Genomic DNA, 15,655 nt, shown 5'->3' with positions numbered 1-15,655 from the left:
CATCAGTTCCCCCATTTGATCAGTAATTTTTTGACAGAAAGCATTGATGATCATCATTTTGTCCCTTGATGTCAGGGTGATTCCTTATCCACCATGGGGCCATCATGTCCCTCCCTTCTAGGCCTGATTTAGGTGGCCTAGGAGTCTATGGTGGGGGGCGGCGGGGGGGGGTGAGGTCAACAGTATGGCCTTTAAATAGGAAATATTACAACTGATTTTTTTTTTCAATGAGATCAACCTGTCGTGCAAACATTGTTCATGTGCTTTGTGGAGAGTTTTTCCCCTTTGTCTTTTTTGTAACCTTCATAGCATAAATATAGAAAAATAGTAGTAAAAATCCAATTAATAACATTTAAAGCACCCAATGGGGAGTAAGTATAGAATCAGAAAGACAAGAGAAGAATCCAAAAAAATCCAGCACAGGTATTCTAATAATCTTGAATTAATTTGAGTATCTTCTTTATCTACAGTTATTTGTGCTTTGTGATATGTTTGAGCTGATTTGTTTAAAATGGTAATTACATTTTCTGTTATCTGTAAGGACTTCTCTGGCCCATTGGTTTCCATAGATAATACGTCTTGTGGTGGGTGTAATTCTCTCTCCCCATTTGGTCATCAATAACAATATTAGTATAATTTTTGTTAGCATCAGACAACTCTATTTGAGTTGCAAAGCCAGTATTATACCATAGAGCAGTAGTGTTCTGAAGAAAAGTACCCTGGTTACAAAATAAATCAAGGAGTATTGCAGAGGTGTTTTATAAACCTTCCCAACAAAATCTTCCTTTTCCCGTATACCATATGTTAGTTTGTATAGGCATAGCCATTGTAGGCCACGTTGGAATGAATTCAGGATTCCATTGTTGGTTAGGGAATAACCACATATTTTGCCTGAATTCACAGATGTTAGTAGATATTGGAATCCAGTAAGAATCAATGGCTAATAAGGCCCATTTTCCTCCAACGGGAAGAACTCTGGTCGTATTTACAACAGTTTTTGTTCCTACTCATTGAACAACATCCTAAGTCTGGTTGACCATAAATTTGCCGTAAGTACTAAGTTGCCATAAGTACTAAGGCAGAAATTAAATATTTAATATAAGTTACAGGAGGCTTTAAGGATTTTCTACAGATTAGGAGAGGGTTTCTGCAGTTAATAAAGGCCATTGGCCATAGATACTTCAGATTCATGTGGATTAGCATGTCTAGGAGCCCTCGGGTTAAAGTACATGCTTTTCTCCATTGTTGGATACAAGCATTTTTCATCATAATGCTGTTTGATTTAGCCATTTTTAAAAAAATGTTCATTTATTTTGAAAGAGAGAGTGCACACGAGCAGAGAAGGGCAGAGAGACAGGGAAAAAGAGAGGCTCCATGCTGTCAGTGCAGAGCCCTACACAGGGCTTGACTTCATGAACCAGGAGATCCTGACTCCAGCCAAAATCAAGAGTCGGAGCCACCCAGGTGCCCCTAGCCATTTTATTAATGCTAGATTATCGGCCCAAGCAGATGCAGATTTCCATCCTTTACCTTCTTCCTGAAATAAACATTCTTCTAATTTTCCTTTTTGTCCAAGAGTGTTTTTTTCCTTTGACATGTCTTTTTTCTTTGTTTGTTTCATTGGTTGGTTTTTTTGTTTTGTTTTGTTTTTTAATTGTTTTTAATGTTTATTTATTTTTTGAGAGAGAGAGAGAGAGAGAGAGACAGAGCACAAGCTGGGGAGGGGCAGAGAGAGAGACAGACAGAATCCAAAGCAGGCTCCTGGTTCCAAGCTGTCAGCACAGAGCCCCATACTGGGCTCAAACTCCCCTAACCACAAGATCATGACCTGAGCCAAAGTCGGATGCTTAACCGACTGAGCCACCCGGTCGCCCCAGAACTTTTTTTTTAAGTTTTTATTTATTTATTTTGAGAGAAAGAGAGAGTGCATGCATAGGAGTGGGGGTGGGGGGCCAGAGAGAGAGTGAGAGAGAGAGAGAGAGAGAGAGGGAATCCCAAGAAAGTTGTGGGACTTGATCTCAAGTTTTGTGAGATTGTGACCTGAGCTGAAATCAAGAGTCGGACGCTTAACTGACTAAGCCACCCAGACACCCAGACATGTCTTTATGAAAGGCAAGCTCAGCCTGACTGAGGGAGGATACCCAGACCTGATCCTTATGCCACCCAAAGTTTTCTTTCTTCACTGGGGCCAGTGCTGACTTATCCACCAAATGTGTTGCTGCCATTGTAAACCAACAGCTTTAGTACAATTAGGATAAAGATTTTGAACCCAAAAGTGTTGGGCTCGCCAGACTAGTGCTAATTGAGTAGTAGGAACTTCTCAATGTAATTTGGTCTGAGTATGCCATGAGGCTTCTCATAATCTTCTGGGTCCTAAGACAAAGTCAGATTTAGAAGGTGGATGAATCCACCAAGTCACTTGGCTAAAGTAGCATCTCTGGGAGATACCCATTGGGTTTTTTGAGTTTTGGTTTTTTTGGGTTAGGCCATTCCATCTACAAAAACATGGTCTGTGAATACATGGGATATTTTGGCGTGTCGGACAAGCTGTCACTTGTACCCAAGCTCCCACTGTGCCCAGGAACCTTTCTTAATAAATTATCATCTAAGTTTATAGAGACACAATGGTCAATCTGTTGAGTGTCATACATAATGCAGGTTAAACTTGAGTTAGGAAGTCCTTTTTGAAAGACTTTTCCTAATAAAAGTCCTTTATAATATATATATCCTAAAAATCAAGCGTCAGAAGCTAAAGGAACATTACAGTGTGTCCAAGAGGTCATGAATATGTTATCTAAGTTATCATCATAGTAAAGTACTAGGGTAGTATTTGAAGTTACATTAGTTAAATCCGCAGGTAACCATGATATTTCATCAGGATGTAATAAAGGAGGAGGTGAAAGCAAACAGGTAGGTTTACTATATTCTAACATTACAAACTGAAAAAGAAAGAAGAGTAGAATACAGGTCTGGTCTCAAATCTTGGGACAAGCTGATGTCATCTATTTCTTATCCTGGTCTGGCATCCATTGCTTAGTTAGAGCCGAGTGTCAGAGACAAGAGTTGAAGTTCACTCTGGTGAAGGGACCTTTTTAAAGGAGAAATGTGGATGCCTGCATTTAGACCTTTTAACATAACAGCACAGGGTTATTCAGTAATACTTGATAAGGTCCCTTCCAGTAAGGTTGTAATGACTCTTTTATTTGATGTCTTTTCTAATAAACAAGATCCCCAGGTTGGTCTTTGAAATCTTCGTCTCCTAGGAGCTCACTGTAAAAGAAACTGTGAACAAAATTTTCACTTTGTTTAAGGGCTATAATGAAGCCTTGATAGTAATGGCAATAATATTAATAAGGTTGGTTCATACATTCCTTCATCTAACCTCATAGGCCATGCAATTGTTATGACTTCAAAAGGGGATAATCAATGTTTTTGAAAGGTAGTACATCTCTAACCTGGAAGTACAGTAAAACCTTGGTTTGTGAGTATAACTCATCCCAGAAGCATGCTTGTAATCCATAGCATTTCTGTATCAAAGTGAATTTCCCCATAAGAAATAATGGAAACTCAGATGATTCGTTCCACAATCCAAAAATATTCATATAAAATGATTACAACACTGTAATATGATACAAAATAACAAAGAAAATACAAAATATAAAGAAAATAAATTAACCTGCACTTATCTTTGAAAACCTTCAAAGGCTGGAGTGAAGGAGACAAGAGAGAGGAGGGTTATTGTGTTGGACAACTTTCACTATCGCTAACAGAATCCCTGCTATCTATTGGCTCAATGGAATCTTTTCCCACATGGCAGCTGTTGTAAACACTCACCCGGATGTTGACTATAGGACAGTATTAATAAACTCTTGGCATACACTGTCCTTAGTGTAACTAGCAATAAGGCAGCAGAGGAAAGGGTCTATATCTGCAGGCAGCCTGACCTGGAAAAAGCAAAGCATTCCTAAACTTACTCTTGTATGGAAAAGCAAAAGACTGTCATAGGGGCTTTGCAATAGCAAAAAATACACTAGTGCCAGCTGTGAGCACCTTCCAACGTTCTGAAAAATCACGGATTTCTGACAAACACTACGGCCTGAGACCAAGCATCCGAGCATGGGAGACGATCACCCACAACTCCTCAGCAAATTAGAGAGAGAGAAAGAAAACTAATGGCGCAGTTGTGATCATGTGACATTCAGCATCATGTACTACTCATATTGCAAGACATCATTCATTTATCAAGTTAAAATTTTTTAGAAATGTTTGCTCGTCTTGCAGAACACTCGCAGAACAAGTTACTTGCAATCCAAGGTTTTACTATACTAGTAGGAGAGGTTTTGGCCATGGAAATTTAAATCGTTCTGAAAATTTTGCCAAATGAATCTTAATGGTACCATTTTTTCTTTCCACCAATCCTAGGGATTGCAGATGATAAGCACAATGGAAATGTTATCGGCCAAACATTACAAATGGTTTTAATTTTTGTCCAGTAAAATAAGAACCTTGATCATGATGTAGTTCAGAGGAATTCCCCAAACAGGAATTATCCTTTCTAAATAATTTGCCTACCGTTAATGCCATAGCTCTCTTCTGTAAGGAAAAGATGAAAACCAATGTGAAAATCATAGCCAAAACATACTTATATCCTTAAGATGGTGGCATCTGGACAAAATCCAACTGCCATACCTCAAATGGTCCTTTGGGAAGTGAGAGATGTCTTTGTGATCTATGTAATGACTTTCCAGAATTGTGTATTGGGCAAATGGTACAGCGGGCATACATTTGATAGGTTCCATAAACATTATTTACTCCATAAAATCATTTTTCCAGATCTCCAATGAGTCAATTAACAAATATGTGAAAGTAAAAGTATTTGTACTCCGATAGGAACACTAGTTTTTTGTTAGGCCCAACCCGTACCTGAGTGATAGGGTTGAATTTTCTCCCTTTGAGTCCATAAAAGCAGATCTTTTAATAAATTAACATCAAGGAACAATGAGCATTCTTGATGCTGGACAAAATTTGTATCTAGAGATACTCACTTAGCAGTTACATCAGCCAAATGATTTCCTTTTCTTCTATGGTATCAAATCTAGAATGCCCAGGTATCTAAATAATGGCAAGTTGTGGTAGTTGTATCACACCTAATCACTTTGCAACCTGCTTTCCACTTTTTATAGGTTGTCCTGAGGACGTTAAAAATCCTTGTTGTTTCCATAACATTCCAAAGTCATATGCTACTCCAAAGGCATAGTGACTGTCAGTATAGATATTTGTTATTTGATTTTTAGTCAATTGACAAGCTCAAGTAAGTGCAATTAATTCAGATTGTGAAGATTTTATTTGGGGTAAATAAGAACTTTCAATTATATCTGTTAAAGAAGTAATTGCATATCTAAGTTAGTAATGTCCTTGATCCTCTTTATGATCATCTGTAAATTCCATAAACCAAATTAAGTCAGCATTATCAATGGGGTCTCATGTAAGTCATTTCTAGGAATAAGAAGATAATGAAATACAGTCATGACCAAGATCTTTTGGTCTTTTTTTTTTTTGGTAGTTTTATACTTTTGACAAGCAGCAATTAGTTCTCATCCACATTAACTGTCTGCAGATTTTTGAAAGTGGTGACAGGTACATAAGTCACCAACATATAGAGCTTGTTTGGTGATTCTTCATCCTCATTACGTTTTCTGGACAACTGCATGCGGATACAGTTTGGAACATTCCTTTGCTGAGCCTGGTGTCAATGCACACATCTGGAGTTCCCATTCTCCTTCATGGCAAATTTCCAGATCATTTTGTATGCCTGAGAGGCACACTTCTTGAAACCCACTCCATGGATGTGCTTGTGAACGTTGATGTGTATTCTCTGGTCACTACCTCGTTGGTGGCAGAACGGACCTTCTTCTCAGCACCCTTCTTTTCAGGAGCCATTCTGCTAAGCCCTGGTTGGAAACCCATGATCAAGGTCTTTGTGTAGATCTGGAAGTAAAGTTGCAGGGTTAAAGTTACTTTGTCAAGCTAGAATACTATTAGGTATGGAGAGTAATACTACTTTTTAAGAAGCTGACTTACAGAATAATGTTAAGATGAGAGTATAGAAGAGATACAACTGAATGTGGAATATAGTTAAGGGGAGCCCATTATTTCCTCAGTGGCCTTGCATGTGAGTGTGGTTGCCTAAATTGCTCTCATACAAGGTGGAAGTCCCTTTAGTCACCAAACCAAGTTGTTGGCTATAATATCCTATAGGTCAATGTTGATCACTATGCTTCTGAGTTAATACACTTAGAGCATTCCCTTTGTTTTCATGTACCAAAATGAAGAAAATGGGGTCATAATTGGGGTGTCCTAGGGCAGGACCTTGAGTTAATATGTATTTTAATACATCTACAGGAATACTGAAGAAGGAGCTACACAAATCTATCACTATGAAAAGTAATGCTTATTGGTTGGAATCAAGGAGAGCAAAGTATGTGGATTTGGGACCACTGGATGTCAAGGCACCACAGTATTATTTCTAGCTTTCAGGTCTTGAACAAATCTCCAAACTTTTCAATAGATGTGTTACAAGGGCTAGTACAAGGAATTATGAGTCCCCTTTTCAGGAACATGTAGGTGGCTATTGTGCATTCAGGAGCTGTTCAGCTTTATTTTTTTTTTTATTTTCTTTTAAGTTTATTTATTTTGATAGAGAGAGTGAGTAGGGGAGGGGCAGGGAGAGAGAGAATTCCAAGCAGGCTCCATACTGTCAGCACGGCACCTGATCCTGGGCTCGAACTCAGGAACCATTAGATTATAACCTGAGCTGAAACCAAGAGTCGGACGTTCAACCAACTGAGCCACCCAGGCACCCCTGGGAGCTGTTCAGCTTTAGAGCATGATTTCGCATCTTCTTTAGGCTTTAGTTTTAGTATAAAATCTGGACAATTCTCTTGGGAGAGAAGAATACAGTGGACCAAAGTGTACTATTTATGAGTGCACTTCCAGGAGGCTGTGAAACACACTGAGATATCCATTTTTTCCCCATTGGTAGCCTAAAACTGCCATGAGGGCTTCAAGCACCAGATGATCAATCCTTACTTGTGCATCCCCAGACAAGCCAGACTTTATTTACTATGTGAAGAAGATGAAATTCCCAATGGGACTGCTTCTCATCTTGAGGAATAACCTCAGATACTTCCATTAGGTTCTCGGTCACCTGAGAACGCCTTTTGGCTAGAAGGAGCAAGTATCCCCTATCTTCAGAGCTAAATAATTCAATCTCTCATTTTCTGACTCGTTGGTATTATCCAGTTTTTAAGGTTTTATTGCCAGATCAAAACCAAATATGAATTAGCCAACCCAAGTTTTACTCCCTTGTCCAGAGGTTTCCTACCTGGAAAATCTTACCAGTACAAATAAAATCAGTCTAAAACCAGCTTGAATAAAAGTCAGGACTGTCAACTTAAAATAAGGAGATCTGCATACCAGAACTCACTGATCCACTCAAAGGTTGCTGAAAAGCCAGAGGTATACAAAGGGCCCATGCTGGTACCAAGTGCCAGGTTCCAGAAGACCTCAGGTGGCCTCAGGTGGATTTCTCTGATGTCCTGCCAACTAAGCCAAGAAATGTCCATGCAATTTGACTAGAAAGAATTCTAATATGATTTTAAAAAGAGAGAGAGAGAGAGTTTTATTCTAGCACAGATCAGGACAGCTGCCCAGGAAACACGATATTCACAGGGAAGAAAGTACTCCAGGGAATGAACAGTTTTTACAGAGTTAAATATTTTTTTACATAAAAATATGACAGTCAGTGGGATGCCTGGGTGGCTCAGTCGGTTAAGCATCTGACATCAGCTCAGGTCATGATCTCACTATCTGTGAGTTCGAGCCCCATGTTGGGCTCTGTGCTGACAGCTCAAAGCCTGGAGCCTGCTTCAGATTCTGTGTCTCCCTCTCTCTGCTCCTCCCCTGCTTAAGGCTCTCTCTCTCTCAAAAATAAATAAACATTAAAAAAAATTTTTTTTCATCTGTCCATCAGTATGTCAGAGGTGAATTCTTTTTTTTTTTTTTAATTTTTTTTTAACGTTTATTTATTTTTGAGACAGAGAGAGACAGAGCATGAACGGGGGAGGGTCAGAGAGAGGGAGACACAGAATCCGAAACAGGCTCCAGGCTCTGAGCTGTCAGCACAGAGCCCGACGTGGGGCTCGAACTCACGGACCGCGAGATCATGACCTGAGCTGAAGTCTGCCGCTTAACCGACTGAGCCACCCAGGCGCCCCAGAGGTGAATTCTTTCAAAAGATTAGATTAATATGTAGGCAGAAATCACTAGTTTTAACTTCATGAAATAAAGGGAATTGGAGTATTGATCAATATCTTAAGTGTTATGCCCAGAATTCGTGATCCCCAAAGACCACCAGAGAGCCGAGTCCGATGCAAAAGCAAAAGAGCCTTTATTTGAGCTAGCTCGAGCTCAATCCCCTACCTGCACCGACGCAGCGGTGAGATACCGGGGAGAGAGAGCGAGTTTCAAAAGCACAAAGGTTTTATTGGGGCCTAGGGGCAGTTGGTGAGGTAATGGCTGTGGCCTCAGCAGATTGGCTGGGGAGGCTGGGGAAGGGTCGGGAGTCCTGTTAGGCAGGTCGCCAGCGTGTTTTGATTGGGAAGTTTGAACGGGTGAGCAGGAGGTTACTCAAGGGGAGGAGGAGTGGTCAAGGTGAAGAACACAGAACAAGATGAAGTCAGCGGGCGTAGGCCCGCCCTTTCATTCCCCCCTTGCCATGTAGCTTACGGACCCAATCATGGGACCGGCTGCATTTATGGTGACAAGGGGAACAGAGTTTGGAGGTTTATGCAAAGTTCTGGGAACCAAGTGTCCCTGGGGTGGCTCTGGGAGGTCTGATTAAATATTGTCCCTGAGCTGGTGTCTATGATCTGCCAGGTGATGTTTTGGGGGGCGTGGGGACTCCCGGCAGTATGAGCAATGACAAGCAGAGTTAACAGAGTTACCAATATTAGGTGGGTCGAATGCGCTGTAGCTTGAGCTTGAGCAGGTTGTGTTGGTCCCAAATGACAGCCCATCGCGTGACGAAGTCCTTCCAGATCGTGGAGGGGTCCGCTGGCCGAACGTGGGTGTGATGGACCCAGGTCGCGATGCCGTCTACTTTGAGACCGGTGGGGGTTGTCAGCACCACGATGTAGGGTCCCTTCCAGCGCGGCTCGAGGGTCTCTCGGCGGTGCCTCTTGACGTAGACCCAGTCTCCCAGCCTGTACTGATGAGGTGTCGGGGTCGGGCCAGCCTCATAGATGGCACGGAGGCGCGGCCAAATGTCCTCGTGCGCCCTCTGGAGCCCTCTCAAGGAAAGAAAAAGTTCTTGATCTTTAAACTCAGCAAGAAGTTCAGCTCGAAGGTTGGGAATAATAAGGGGTGGCCTGCCAAACATGATCTCGTAGGGAGTAAAACCCAAGGTGTAAGGAGTGTTCCTAACCCGGTAAAGAGCATACGGTAGGAGAGTCACCCAGTCCCCGCCAGTCTCCATGGTTAATTTGGTAAGGGTCTCTTTTAGGGTTCTATTTATTCTTTCTACCTGTCCTGAGCTCTGGGGCCTATAAGCACAATGTAATTTCCAGTTTGCCCCCACCGCCTTGGCTACTGCCTGCGTTACCTGCGAGATAAAAGCTGGTCCATTGTCTGATCTTATCATGGCAGGAAAACCATACCTGGGTAAGATGTCTTCTAGTAGCTTCTTAGCCACCGTCTGAGCCGTTTCATGCTTGGTTGGGTATGCCTCCACCCAGCCAGAGAAGGTGTCTGTAAATACTAAAAGATATTTATAACCATACTTTCCTGGTTTGACTTTAGTGAAGTCGACTTCCCATTGGGCTCCCGGTCTGGTGCCTGAGCCTGGTTCCTTTTTTATTTGATGTGGCCCTTGCATTGGTAAGTTGGCAGGTCTTGCGGGCAGATACAACTTGCTCTAATATTGAGACTTTGGGCCGGTCTGGCAACACGAGCTCCTTGTTAGGTGTATACCACCATCCCTTTATCTCCTGGGCCATGGGGAGTTTCTTGATCCACTCCAACTCCTCCTGGGAGTATTTGGGCTGGTCTGGTAAAACTGGGTCTCCCAAGTCCGGTAGTTGTTAAGCCGTTTTCTAGCTCCCAGCATCAGCGCCTTGGTGAGGGCTATGAGCTCTGCTCGCTGGGCTGACGTTCTGGAGGGTAGAGCCTCCGCCCATACGGTGTCCGTTTCGGTGACCACCGCTGCACCCGCATACCTGTGTCCGTCTCGCACAAAGCTGCTACCATCAGTGAACCAAGTAGCCTCGGCATCAGGGAGGGGCCGGTCGGTCAGGTCCGTCCAGAATCCATGTACTTGTTCCAGGATTCCTGCACAGTCATGTAGTGGAGCACCTAGGTCAGGGTCGGGCAGCAGGGTTGCAGGATTGAGGGCTGCACTGGGGTGGAACCGCACTCATGGAGAGTTGAGTAGGAGGTTCTGGTAATGAGTCATACGTGTATTGCTCATCCATCTATCAGGAGGCTGTTTCAGGACCCCTTCAATGGCGTGTGGGGTCGTGATCCAGATCTCCTGTCCTAGGGTCAGTTTGTCTGCGTCCTTGACTAGGAGTGCTGTCGCCGCAATAATTCTTAGGCATGGCGGCCAGCCGGCAGCCACTGGGTCTAGTTTCTTGGAGAGGTAAGCCACCAGGCGGTTCCAGGGACCTAAGGCTTGAGTTAGAACCCCTTTTGTTATTCCCTTATGTTCGTCTACAAAGAGGTGGAAGGGCTTCGTAATGTCTGGTAGGCCCAGGGCTGGGGCACTTAGGAGGGCCTTTTTTAACTGATTAAAGCCAGTTTCTTCTTTTTCAGCCCATTTAAATGTTTTCCCCTCTTTGGTAGCTTCATATAGGGGCCTGGCAATCTCAGCAAAACCTGGAACCGAGGCAGCAGTAGCCGGCTGATCCTAAGAATTCCCTTACTTCTCTTCGGGAGGTGGGAGTAGGGATCTTTGGGACAGTTTCTTTTCTGGCATCTGATAACCGCCGCTGTCCGCCCTCCAGGATATATCCCAGGTAACTTACCCTCTCCCTGCATATCGGAGCCTTCTTCGTGGATGCCCGGTACCCTAAGGCCCCCAGGGTAGCCAGCAGGTCCTGGGTCCCTCGCTCACAGTCTTTGGCCGTGTCGGCAGCAATCAGGATGTCATCTACGTACTGTAGGAGGGTGAGGCCAGGGTGTTCCCTTCTGTACTCACCCAGGTCCTCGTGTAGTGCCTCGTCGAAGACGGTGGGCGAATTTTTGAATCCCTGAGATAGCCGTGTCCAGGTGAGTTGCCCACTGTAGCCCTCCTCCGGATCATGCCACTCGAAGGCGAACAAGGGTTGGCTCTGGGGTGCCAGTGGCAGATGGAAGAAGGCGTCCTTTAAATCTAGTACAGTATACCAGACCCTGGAGGGCGCCAAGGAGCTCAAGAGAGTATATGGGTTGGGAACAGTTGGGTGTATGTCCGTGACCCTCTTATTTACTTCCCGGAGGTCTTGTACCTGTCGGTAGTCATTTGTGTGAGGCTTTTTGACCGGCAGTAGGGGGGTGTTCCAGGGAGACTGGCAAGGAACTAGTACCCCTAGGCTTCATAGTCTCCGGATGTGTGGCTGGATCCCCCTTCCGGGCCTCCTGAGACATGGGGTATTGTTTGATCCTTACCGGACTCTCTCCTGGCTTGAGCTCTACCAGGACCGGGGTCCTGTGAGTAGCTAGTCCTATCCCACCCCCACCACCCCCCCCGCCCCCCCCCCCCCCCCCCCCGCCACCACTGGTCTCTGCCCAAACCGAGGGGAATTCTTGCAGCCATCTGTCTATATTATCCTCTCTCGGGAGCGCCTCCTGGTGGAGGCGGTATTCATCCTCCAGTTTCATGGTCAGGACCTGGATGGGGTGGCCCTTGCCATCTGTGACCTGAGGCCCCCCCTTGTCTGAAAGTTATCTGAGCTCCAATCTTGGTCAGTAAGTCCCGTCCTAACAGCGGGTAGGGGCATTCTGGTATTACCATAAAGGAGTGGGATACCCGGCCCGTCCCCAAATCTACCGTTCTTCAGGTAGTCCATGAATACTGGCTCATACCAGTTGCCCCTTGTACCCAGGACTTCTTGCTGGCTAGTTTTCCTTGTGGGGTGCGGAGGACCGAATGTTGTGCTCTGGTGTCGACAAGGAAGTCAACAGGGGTCCCCTCCACTTTAAGAGTTACCCTGGGTTCGGGGAGAGGGTCCGAACCCCGACTCCCCTAATCACTTAGTTCATCTAGCTCTAGGACTTTTACTCGATCAGTCTTGCTTCCCTTCCCGCCGGCCCTTTTCGGACAATCTCGGGCCCAATGCCTTATCTCCTTGCAGTGTGCACACTGATCTTTCTGCAGCCTCTGCTTCCCTCCCTTGGTGGTTCCTTTACCTTTTCTTGCGTCGTCTTCCAGCTGCCGGAGATGGCCGTCTCGTTCCTCGGGGAAGTCAGCAGTGGTAGCTAGTAGTATTCTGGCCAGGTCTCGAATCTTACTGCTGGCAGCCACCATGGCGCGAGCCTGCTTGTCCTCAGGAGGCTCCCGGTTATTATATACCTTTTCAGCTACCACCAGTAAGTCTTGCAGACTTTTTTCTCCTAGTCTATCTATTTTCTGTAATTTTCTCCTAATGTCTATGGCCGATTGGTTTACAAAGGCCAGGATAACAGCTGCCTTGCTTTCCGGAGCCTCTGGATCCATGGGGGTATAGGTACGGAATGCCTCCATGATCCGTTCTAAAAAGGCACCCGGAGATTCATCTTTTCCCTGTTGTACATTTCCTACCTTGGCCAAATTGGTTGGCTTTCTAGCAGCCATTGGGAGACCCCCCATTAGAGTCTGGCGGTAGACCTGGAGCCTCTCCTTACCTTCTGCCGTGTTGAAATCCCACTGGGGCCGAGTTAAGGGGAAGGAGGCATCTATCTGAGCCTGGTTGGTGGTGGGATTCCCGTCTGCACCCGGAACTAGTTTTCGGGCCTGATTGAGGATTCTTTCTCTTTCTTCAGTCGTGAACAGGACCTGCAAAAGCTGCTGGCAATCGTCCCACGTGGGCTGATGGGTAAAAAGAACAGAGTCTAATAAATCAATAAGCCCTGCCGGTTTCTCGGAAAACTTAGGATTCTGAGCTTTCCAATTGTAGAGGTCACTAGTGGCAAAAGGCCAATAGTGATGGGGCTGATTCCGCTCCACGTCTGGGGGTCCGGTGGCTCGCAGGGGCGGAATAGTGGAGTTGGTGGCGGAGGCGGATTGCTCCCTCTGAGCCCTTTGTCTGGTAAAGGGCAGGCTTCCCACTGGAGCGTTTCCGCCTCCCGCTCTCGGAACAGCATCTGCCTCCCCCAGAGGGGGAGGATGGTGTTCTTCCGGCATCCTAGAGGGGTTATATGTGGAAGGAAAAATTAATTCTTCTTCAGTCCCCCCTTGTAGGACAGGGTAGAGGGGTGCTGAAGGCTGGGTAAGACTTTTATTCTTCTTTGTCCCCTGCAAAGCAAGAATGGGTTTTGGCTCCGGAGGGAGCGGGGCTAGGAAGGGCTTAAGCCAAGAGGGTGGGTCTTCTACAAGGTCCTGCCAAGTGATAATGTAAGGGAGCTGATCAAGATGGCCCGTCTTAGGCCAAGAGATGATACTCCTGACTCGGTGGATGGTAGGGAGGTCCAAGGTCCCCTCTGGTGGCCATCCGACATTGAAAGTTGGCCACTCGCTAGAACAAAAAAACTGCCACCGACCCTTTCGGACTTCCACACTGAGGTTGTTAGCTCTTCCCCTCACATCCTTAAAGTGATCAATCATAATACTTAGAGGAGTAGTCTGAGTCTGTCCCATAACGTCCGTCCAGTAAGTCCACAGAACAAAACAGAGAAACACAAAAACAGACAAACAGAGGGCCCCTAGAAAGTCTTCCAACTCCATGGAAGCAAAACTGAAAGCTAGCTTAGACCTTTGAGGGGATTCCACGTCCCTCCAAAACCGATAAGGGGATTCCACGTCCCTCCAAACGGGAGGATCGGAACGTCTTCTGAAACTCCCGGCCCGTGGTCCTCCAGTACGTCCACTTAGACCGCGTCGGGCACTACCAGAATTTCAGAAATGAGCTCACACAGAAAAGACGGAACAAACAGACACTAACCGTGGCCAGTCAGGCTCTCCGGGTCAGGGGTCCCTTGGGGGTCTTGGGGATACCGGGCCGAGCCCCCAAATGATATTATGCCCAGAATTCGTGATCCCCAAAGACCACCAGGGAGCCGAGTCCGATGCAAAAGCAAAAGAGCCTTTATTCGAGCTAGCTCGAGCTCAATCCCCTACCTGCACCGACGCAGCAGTGAGAAACCGGGGAGAGAGAGCGCAAGTTTCAAAAGCACAAAGGTTTTATTGGGGCCTAGGGGCAGTTGGTGAGGTAATGGCTGTGGCCTCAGCCGATTGGCTGGGGAAGGGTCCGAGTCCTGTTAGGCAGGTAAGGGGGGGGGGTTACTCAAGAGGAGGAGGCGTGGTCAAGGTGAAGGACACAGAACAAGATGGAGTCGGCCGGCATAGGCCCGCCCTTTCATTAAGGACAAGATGTTTTCCTATAAGCTACTCACTTATAAAGCAGATGTACAACGCATATTTGATGGGCCATCAATCAGGCCTCTGTTTGAAACAAAGTTTATGTACAGTCATGTTGACTTAGAAAGAAATCTAAAATGGCTTCCCTTACCTCTCAGGACTTTAAAGAGTTTTTCTCTCATCAGTTCTACATGGGACACAAAAGTGATAGGGTCAGAATCCTCATACAAGAGAGAGGAAAGTAAGCAACATGACAGAATATAACAAAGTGACAAGGAGAAAGATACTACATCTGGCTAAGGAGGAATCAGAAAGTCTTCATAAAAGAGTGGAGATTTCAGACGAGACACAAACATCTAACGTTTCAACTGTGGTCCTACTCTGCCTTCCCTTTGTCTGTTAATGACCCTACCATTTTCCCTGCCATCCAAATTCAAAGGTTTAATTATCTTTCATTCTTCCGCTCCTCTGCCCCCAGTCTTTGCTGAGACTTGTTGTTTCTACCTTTTCACTGTCTTTCATATCCACTCCTCTGTTCCAAGTCAGAGCCTCATGACATCTCTTGTGGATAGATGCCTTAAAACTTCCCCCCTTCCTCTTTCTCACCATCTCTAAATCTGTCCTACACAAACTATAATATTTATCTTCCTTAATGACAACTCCAATTACACTTTTTAAAAACATTAATGGCTTCCCTATGTCTTCAGAATTCAACTACAGAAGTTGGGGCACGGGGTGCCTGGGTGGCTCGATCGATTAAGCGTTGGACTCATGGTCATGATCTCATGGTTCATGGGTTTGAGCACTGCGTCGGGCTCTGTGCTGACAGCTCAGAGCCTGGAGCCTGCTTCAGATTCCGTGTCTCCCTCTCTCTCTGCCCCTCCTCCACCATTGCCCTATCTCTCTCTGTCTCTCAAAGATGAATAAATGTCAAAAACAAATTTTTTAAACAAACAAACAAACAAAAAGTTGGGGCACTAGGTGGCTCAGTCAGGTGAGTGTCCAAATTTTGATTTCAGCTCAGGTCATGATCCCAGGGCCATGGGTTCAAGCCCTGAGTTGGGA

General features: G+C 45.3%; 1 protein-coding gene across 2 annotated transcripts; it reads right to left on the bottom strand.

The window, feature by feature from the left end:
• Positions 1-5,340: 5,340 nt before the first annotated feature.
• LOC144616946 (uncharacterized) lies at positions 5,341-14,587 on the bottom strand. Of its 2 annotated transcripts, XM_081796100.1 has the most exons (4): positions 12,919-14,587; positions 9,717-9,816; positions 9,006-9,350; positions 5,341-5,988 (listed from the first exon to the last, which is right to left on the bottom strand). In XM_081796100.1, exons 1-3 carry the CDS (start codon positions 13,955-13,957, stop codon positions 9,011-9,013), a joined length of 1,479 nt encoding a protein of 492 aa, XP_081652226.1. In that variant the 5' UTR covers positions 13,958-14,587; the 3' UTR covers positions 5,341-5,988; positions 9,006-9,010. The 2 variants fall into 2 exon arrangements, 1 of the variants encoding a protein (XP_081652226.1); XR_014137916.1 differs by lacking the exon at positions 12,919-14,587 and adding an exon at positions 10,275-11,258 and having other exon boundaries at positions 9,006-9,807.
• Between the last annotated feature and the right edge of the window lie 1,068 nt (positions 14,588-15,655).

The sequence above is a fragment of the Panthera onca genome, chromosome B4, assembly GCF_046562875.1.
Source record: "Panthera onca isolate mPanOnc1 chromosome B4, mPanOnc1 haplotype 2, whole genome shotgun sequence".
NCBI classification, from domain to species: domain Eukaryota; kingdom Metazoa; phylum Chordata; class Mammalia; order Carnivora; family Felidae; genus Panthera; species Panthera onca.
The sequence above is the reverse complement of the archived record's forward strand: the minus strand, read 5'-3'. Positions and strand labels throughout refer to the sequence as shown.

Coding starts and splice junctions, on each gene's coding strand:
- LOC144616946 (XM_081796100.1), bottom strand. CDS start 13,957: ATGGAGTTGGAAGACTTTCTAGGGGCCCTCTGTTTGTCTGTTTTTGTG. Junction 9,817..12,918: donor GGATTTCAACACGGCAGAAG/GTAAGGAGAGGC, acceptor AATATCTTTTAG/TATTTACAGACACCTTCTCT. Junction 9,351..9,716: donor CTAGAAGACATCTTACCCAG/GTATGGTTTTCC, acceptor TCTTTCCTTGAG/AGGGCTCCAGAGGGCGCACG.